Here is an 8,767-nt window from a genome sequence, read left to right on the forward strand (position 1 = left end):
ATATCGCCCAGCTCTAATTTGCCTTATATTAAATAATATACAGGGTGTAAGCTTTCGATTTCATAGTGCTTTAGTTCCTTAGCTGTTCACTGGCAATGATCGAAACACATACCGTTAGAAAGGAGGGATTTGTGAATTTCATGTGGTTGCCAGTATGTAGTATAACGACTGCAGTGTCTCCAGGGATGGGTTTGACTATCGTATGGATATATGCCACGAGTCTGGAGGGAGACACATTTTGTAAGCTTTATATTTAGATATGTATTTTAAAATTTACTGCAGGCTTCTATGTCCATTACTTTCAAAAATATATCCTTTTGAAATGGGATGCTTGTTTTTGATAGACTGTGTATAAGCCAAAAAATAAGTGCCAGCATGTTTTAAAGATGTTTTGGCAGGCCTCCTCTGACTTCTAAATTGTGAGACTATTCATGCTTCAGGGGCGTCTGTATGAACCATCTTGGGTTTTGAACTGAAACTGAACCTGACACTTGCATGTCTGCCTTGTAAACGGGACAGTCTTTAAGTTGTTGTAGTAACCTTGTTGTGCAAATACTTCTGGGTCTGACTACGAGATGAACTAATTCACTAGTTTAACCCCACTGAGAAGGAGAAGACGTGCACTCTGACATTTGTTAATAATTAATGTGGAATGTTAAAAAGTAATATACTTTATTTCTATAGGACCTTGCAAAACTCAAGTTACAAGGTGCTTGGGGGTAATGGTCTGCACTGATATAGTCCCATTTATCCTTGTTTCTCATTCGCACACTTGCACACTAATGGTGGCAGCGCAGCCATGCTCACCTACCATCTGATTTGGTGTCTTGTCCAAGGGCAGGTTTGCAGCATACTTTACCACCTCAGCCATGGCCACACAATAATAATAATTTATACTAATATTTGTAAGCCATAATATGTAAATGTAACCAGTGTACAACAAGGCAGCTCAACACCTCTTGTACAAACCTCCACATCTGTAACAATCCAAAGACTGAACCACTTGTACAAAATTTACCTCTTTGAGCTGTAGCAGTTTGTACGAGTATGTGTCATCCAGCTGCACATGCAGCGATCTGGGCTTCCTTCATGTCGGGGCTTGTTATAAATCTTCCTTACTTGGCTGAATGAATGGATAAACTTGTACTAAGCCCACTGAGACTTGGACCGTTCTGCACAGTCATCACCCGTTTAAATGCCTTTTGCCAGCTTAGCCTTCCTGGGCTCAGTCCACTGGAGGTGAACATTGGAAGCAAAAAGAGAGAGAGCTTCACAGAACTCTGTGATTGTCAGTAGGGCTTTTGCTCACGGGTAGATCCAACCAAACTCCCAACTCTCCCACACTCCTATTAAAGGTTTTGACTGAAAGGCATCTGAAAATGATCAGAGTGCCGACTGAGAAAGAGAACAAGGATGACGAGAGATAAGCGGGAAAGAACTAGAAACAGAGAAGGAAGGGGAGCGAGAACAAGGTCAGTGGTGGCAAAGAAATAGTTTGAAAACAAAGGGACCTGGCAAAGACGGGAGTACTGGCACGAGTTTGCAAATCCAGCTGTCTGCTAAAAGCTTCCATTGAACAGACTGTAGAAAAATCTTTATTCTCTGATGTTTCTGCAGTCCATCCTCCTCTTCTTTCCTTTTCCCATCTCCGATCCACCTCTACAACCTTCTGCTTTCCATGCATGTGGGAGTTTAATCTAATGTGGGGAGAAATAATAAGGGAGTGGGGAAAGGAAGAGAGAGATGAAGTTTGGTGATTAGGAAACATTTCTCAAATTAATTCCAAACAGAGAGACAAAGATTGAGATTGATGCTGAGACCCCAAAGACAGATGCAGGCAGAATAGATGAGGAAAAGAATAGGAGGGACAGAGATAGGAGGAAAGTGAGAAATAGGAGTGGGAGCAAAATGGCTGTGGGAGTGAGAAATGTGAGGAAGAGGCAGAATGAAATCAGAGGGAATGAATGATAGGGAGGGGATTTAACAGAAAGATGGAAGGCAAGAATGAGACGCCTTGGTTCATGCAGAAGAAGGCAGTGGTAGTACTGAGTCATACATTTGCCTTGGGCCAGAGGAGTGCTTGGGTCATTAATATGGATAATTATCCCATTACGGAGGGGGGTTACAGTAATGTCTTAAGCCGCGTGGTTGTGAGGGTGGCTTGAGTACCTCTTAACAGATGAAAGTTGACCAGGGGACCGAACTAAGTTTGCTTGTACAACATTTGCTAGGCTGTCTTTTCTATTAAGTTTAGAGGTGACTATTTTGCCACCTCTTGTTGGATAAAGTTCTTTAGTCTGTCAGGCTTTCTTCTTACAGAGGCACATTTTTTTAGTTTACATTGATTTTCGGGGCACATTTACCGGTTTGTAAAACAATAAATCTATGATTTCAGACAAGAAGCTTTTCATCCATAGCCAAGAACCTGTGCCAGGTCTCGTTAACTAGCAAGAGAAGTAAGAAAAGAACACTTGATCTCATTTGGCCTCGTTCACTAATACATGCATAGAAATGTTCTTACCCTGCACAAGAAATGAATGCTCATGAAAAACTACCCTTGGATTTATTAGACTTGCACACTGACCACTGTAGTCTTACCGCCACACATATGTTTGTGAGTTCAGAATAATTTTAAGTCAGTCTGGCCTTATTTCTCTTTTTAAGAAAGCATATTTACCTTGAGGAGAAGTGGAGAAAGTGGTGAGGATGTTGTAAGAACGAAGTATGCTTTCTCCCAGCTAAAAACTGGAAGAGAAGACAAGTTGGAAGTCAGAAAAGGCGCAAAGTGTTTCCATGGGAGTGACAATGAGGTTAAAACAAAGTGAACTGACGGAGGTGCCTGATATCTTTTCCACTGACAGGCTCATTGTGGGTCTCGGGGGGAGTTTTGACACTAAGGTAATATGAAATACAGACTAATAGACCAAAAGAAAAAGAAACCTGGTAGAGAGAAAAGAGCAGCAGATCAGCCCGAAATGAGAAACACTCAACAATGAGTGAAAAACATGTTATCACATCTGTGGGATAGTGCAAGGAATTAGACTGTAAGTGATGACATCACTTATAGGATGAAAATCATATGTAGAATACGTTTAAAAAAGTCACAGCACACACTGCCTAGTTTGTGAGGAACTGTAAATGATGATAAAGCAGACAAAGTGTCGAAAGTCACTCCATCATCATTTGTCCTACACACATCTGAGGCGGCTCTAAATGTGTAATTTGGTAGAATACCCTAAGGATAAGGAAGAATGTAAGCATACAGGCTGCAATGTGCATGTGTGCACATATGTTTCTCAGCCACTGAGTCAATGATTAGCTGTGTGAATGTGGGAAGTCATGTTTATTAATGCTCAAGCTAACCATTCACTGTGTGACTGACACTCATTAACTCCATTTGGATTAATGAGTAACTGATTAACATGAGCCATTATGAACTGAGATTTACCAGCAGTTCACTGAGGAGGAAAAGGGGGATGGGAGGGCTGGGAGAGAGAGCGAGAGAACCATAATTGGAGTCTAATCTTTGATGGATGGGTGAGTGGATCCCCTGCATGCTGTTGATTGCTTTTGAATAACTAACACTAGAATACACAGTCACTAACAATGAACACCTCCAGCCACCGAATCTGTCCTGCACATAGTTATGAAAAAACTAGACGGAGCTTATATTTCCCAACATGGATTTATCTCTTAAATGTTTGTTATGTTTTTTCCCCCAAATTCTAATTTTTTTTATTGCTTTGTTTACTTTTAGGCAGCTGCCATACAAGCTAGTGGAGATCTAACAAAAAAGCAACAGTTTCCAAAAGAAGCACCTTTAATATTTATTCTAGTCACTTAAGCAGAAACAGTTTTATAAAAAGGAAAAAAAAAAGGGCGGGGGGTATTCACTGTGTAGAAAAGAAAAAAAGGTGTAAAATTAGATTTTCTTTTTTTTTTCCCTGCTCTGTTTTCAGTCTGCCCCGGGGAACTTTGTCACAAGTTTGCAAGAGTAAGCATGCAGAATTGTCTCTAAATGTACTAAAGATCGATGTAGCTTTGATCTATGATGTCTGACTACATTTTGAAAGCGCACTGGGGGGATTGTCTGGTGGGTCTCTGACCAGTTACTTCTGCACCATAAATTTTGACACGAGGCAAGAGAATTAATGCATAAACCTGCATCACTGCTATTTCTAAGTTTGCTTGTGAAACTCAAGAGCTGCTAATTTGATCTGATAGGAAGAAAAAGACCGTGTCAAGAACATCCACTTCCTTCCACGCATTCTGTCTGTAGTAGACATGTATGTAAGCCCCCCCCCTCCTCTCAAAAAAAAAAAAGGCAAGGCAAGTTTATTTGTATAGCACAATTCAACAACAAGGTGATTCAAAGTGCTTTACAGAGACATTAGAAACAAAAAGAGATAAAAAGAATGATTTAAAATTGATTAAAACAAGCAAACAAACTAATTAACAAAAAAAAAACAGTATATAAAATCAAAACAGATAAAATCAGAACAATAGATAAAATCAGTAGTTAAAATGTAAGTTTTGAAAGAGAATAAATTTATTTTTATTTTAGGAAAAATTAGTGTGAATGTCCATTTGATGTAACCTATGCTCTATTTACTATGAATGGGTTTTTCCTGGCTGAGAGTAGAGTAGGTGTGACTTGACTCCTTGGCAGTAAGCATAATAGAGTGAAGGAGGAGGTTATTCTTTGAGCATTTATCATGTTGATTACATTTTTTTTTTTTAATTGTTAAACTGATTTTGGTTAGCACTGTTGCTATTTTTACCAACTAGGTCTTGGGTTTGAATCTGTGGTGTAAACCTGACTAAGCAAGGAGTAACGTGATCTCTGGGAAGACAAAACGCATCTAAAATCTCAGAATTTCAGAAGTTTGAATTCGTTTTTAAGAATATATATAAAAGTATATTGTATTTTAAATAGAACCATTCCTAAAGTATTGTGGTGTAAAATCGTAATAGGAAGTTGGGGTGCCGATGGGGTGTAGCCTCTCTTTAGGCTGCAGTGAGTTTTATAGTCAATGAACTGGCTTTCTGAGCCTCCTGTTCTTTGTAGTTTATCAGGACACTTCATATAAAGCCATTTAATATTTTACCAATCTGATTATACTCTTTAGTGGTTTATGATAAACCTTTTGCTTCTGTCACCACTGGGAGCTTCAAGGCCTGGAGCCAGCCATCAATTCAGGGTTGAAGACGAGCTTCACTCTGGCAGGCGTTCCCCAGTAGCTTTCTCAACAGAGGGCCTCCCGCACAATATACATTTCTGGCTCATAAAGACGCGAGGCAAATAACCTTCCCAATTCTCCTCCTGAAAATAAAACAAATCCATTTGTCTTTATTTGGTTTATGTGACTGAATGGGGGTTTTCGATCTTTTAGGGCTTTGAAAATGTGCACGTGTGTTTGTGAATGATATGAGCACTTTGGGAGTGTTTGTGTGTGTGTATTTTCGACACGTGCAACATGCTGCCCCCACTCCCCCCAGTGCAGCCTTCTTATGCATTTCCCAGACACAAGGATATAATAAGTCATCAGTACCACAGCGCACTTACTGTGAGATGTTTACATGTGTAAGTACGAGCACACACACACACAGGTGTTTACTGCATTTTTAACACTCCGCAGGTCCACCTCTGTCATTTGAGGTTTGCTTTGGAGAACGACACTAACTCAAGAGTAATCCAAACTGTAAAGCTGCTTTGAAGGGGGCTGTTTCTTGTTGTATCTCTGCCTCTTCTCAGCTTCCTCTTTCTTCTCTCCCCACCATTAAAGGGGATAGAGGGACTTTGTGCACTGCAGAATCAAAAAGGAAAACAACTTAGCATCACACTTCTTTACTTTTTTCAAACTTAAAAAAGAACAACAACCAAACAGACAGCATATGCCCTTATCTAACAATGATTGGAACAGCATTTGCATGAGCAAGCTATGTTTTTGCATGATTTGGGGTATTTTGTAGTCCTTTGCAACCACACACTTGAGCAAAAGCATATATATATACATTATGCAGCTAGCAGCACCTTCCAGGCACTTAAACATACCATAAAAGGGTTTTTGCAACCACTGAAGTGAATCATTTTACTTCAATGTGTGCCATCCCTGCCTCCACTGCCACTTCATTTTGCTTTCCCTCCTTCCATACTTTCCTGTCCTTCATTTGTCAGTTTTGCAATATATTTTCTCTCTTTAGTTCTTCACCTCTACCTTCAACTCTGCAACATCTGAAGCGATACCTGCACACCATAATGCTGAATGGGCTGACTAGGCATGTGAATGACTGATTTGGCTTGGTGACTGCATGCTTGCCTAGCAGCCGCCTGGTGTGTGTGTGTGTGTGTGTGTGTGTGTGTGTGTGTGTGTGTGTGTGTGTGTGTCTCTGGGGGCTCCTGTGATGACGCACATAGTGACGGGGGAACGCTGGGGGTGGAGACGGGGAGGTGGGGGCTGTAGGAAGGAGGGGAAGCGCAGCAGACTTGCTAAGCTCTTTGTTTCTTTCTTTTGCACCTCAACTTGCCACGCCATTACTCGGCACACTCCCATACTGTGGGTGCAGTAAGGTGCTACTGCTCAGTTCAGCATTTAATATAACACACTCTCTAATTGAATTTTAAGGGGGAATATAATCAGTCTGTTCTCATTGTACTTCTAAGCCAGTTTTTCCATTTTGTAGTAAAATTTGCAAAAGAAATCACTGACACATACGATCTGATCATGCAAATGAGAGGAAAGTACACTTTTTCCACCCTTTGTGTGTGCTAGTCTGGTCACTTGTGCACGTATGTCTGTTTCTGTGGTTTGGTTACTTATAGAAACATACCTAGTCTTCAGAGATAGGTGTTAACGTGTTCATTTGACTCACTGAGGCTACATCTTTCCCACCCTGCTGCGTTCGACCCTACTCCCACTCCGTCCTCGGTATCCTCATCTTCGTCTTGTAACCTTGAAATCTGACCACATGTCCTCTTTCTGCATGTGTGTGCTGTCTCGCAGACTGCCTGACGTGTGGGTGAATGAAACAGAGCGATCTCAGCTGAAGACTAAAGTGGTGCACTTATCCCAGTTGCCACAGGACACAGCCATGCTATTAGATCCCAACATCTATCGGTGAGTGTGTGACAATGCCAGTGACCTTTTTGTTTGCATGCATGCATGTCTGAATGCACAATGGCACAGTGCTGCAGATCGGTGTTTTACTGCAGTCAAATACATGGGTAAATATTACCTATTTAAAATGACACTTGTGTGTTTAAGGTTTTTGCCTGCACAGCTATGTGTATGTGAGAATTTCTGCAAGTAGGTCTGTGAGGTTGTTTGTGTCCATGTGCTTTACCATTCTTCCAGCAGGTGGCACCAACTCATGATTTTAGCAGATAGGATTCAACAACCTGATACAGAGAAAACGCGTTTTGTGTTCCTTGTAAGGCGAAAAACATTATCTGTTGTGCAGGCTGGTCAGAGAGGTCAGCTTTTGGTTAAAGTACAGATGCATTTTTCTGTTACTTGCATATATGCAGATTGCATTTTACTGAGCAACTGATAAATTCATAAAATGAATAATAAGTTGTTAGTGTTGCTCTCCACATGACCCTGTTTTTTTTTTTTTTTAATTTATTTTTATTTTTTTTAAAAATGGAACTTGTCACAATACAGTTTTAATACAGGAAAAAGTAATTTCCTGCTGTTGTGCAAATGCAACTCAGTGGACCACATTTTCTGTCTTCAAGTGCACCACACACCACTAAACATTAGCTATGATATTATTTGAATCCTGCACAGCTCTTCTAGACTTGCACTCGTCACTGACATGAGAAAACAAGGGTAACTTTATGGCACCCCATAAAAGTCTGAAAATGAATCCTGAAAGAGGAACAATGTGCCTAAAATAACAAAGTGGTCATCTTACCAGAGATATATGGCACACAAGTGTGCTAATCAGCACACAGGCTGGCTGATTTTAATTAGAGGTGAAGGCTCAGTAACTGCAGAGGCTGCTGCTGGACTCTGGTTTCATAGTTGAATATAACCGTCAGCACCTAGCCAATTTATGTCAAGGTTGTCCTCGTGCATGAAATCCCAAAACAAATGTTGTAGCTGCTGCTTATGGCAGCAGATATTATTTGTTTGGACTCCTGTTCATGTATATGAGATGGAATAAAAGACCGTCATAGTGGCAGTGCTTCCGTGATGAAATGTATCCGCCTGAAATCAGCTCAAGCACACGAAGATTCTCTTGAAAAAGTGTCTTGATGCATGCTAAATCGTCCAGGTAAGGATACCCCACAGAGTTGAGTCTGTTCATCTGGACGTAGTGTTTTCTATCTACAACGTTTCTCCCACTAAAAACGCTACGTGCAGATGAACAGACTCAACTCTGTGGGATGTCCTAAAAATGTTTCTTTCTTTTCAGAGCACTTCCTCAAAAGCGTCTGAAGCGCAGGTAAGCTGAACATGTTCAACATCGAGGTGTTTGTGAAGTATAAATAAAATCATTTTAAAAAATGGATTTTAGACACTCTCTACTATATACAAAGGCATGTATGTTGGTTCAAAGCCAACTAGTAGTCATGTTAATCAATTACAGCAGGTACACAAGTAATTTGAATAGGCTATTAATGTGAACCTGAGCTACAAACGAACAGTACAGGACTTAAAGGAGCAACTGGATAACAATATATTTTATGTAGTTTACTTACTACAGCATCATTAATACACACACACACACACACACACACACACACACACACACACACACA

At 40.5% G+C, this 8,767-nt stretch overlaps 1 protein-coding gene across 3 annotated transcripts in view; it reads left to right on the top strand.

Annotated features, from left to right (window-relative positions):
• Positions 1 to 8,767, top strand: part of LOC102311594 (zinc finger protein aebp2) — a 24,758-nt gene that overhangs the window by 13,440 nt on the left and 2,551 nt on the right. The window contains exons 7-8 of one of the 3 annotated variants that reach the window (XM_005929098.2): positions 7,005 to 7,118; positions 8,422 to 8,451. In XM_005929098.2, the coding sequence (XP_005929160.1) occupies positions 7,005 to 7,118; positions 8,422 to 8,451 (144 nt within the window). Of the gene's footprint in view, positions 1 to 16; positions 4,348 to 7,004; positions 7,119 to 8,421; positions 8,452 to 8,767 lie in introns of those variants that run through there. The other 2 variants (XM_042221971.1, XM_042221970.1) reach the window with 2 other exon arrangements.

The sequence above is a fragment of the Haplochromis burtoni genome, unplaced genomic scaffold (assembly GCF_018398535.1).
Source record: "Haplochromis burtoni strain Fernald_Lab_line unplaced genomic scaffold, NCSU_Asbu1 Contig_77, whole genome shotgun sequence".
Classification (NCBI taxonomy): Eukaryota; Metazoa; Chordata; class Actinopteri; order Cichliformes; family Cichlidae; genus Haplochromis; species Haplochromis burtoni.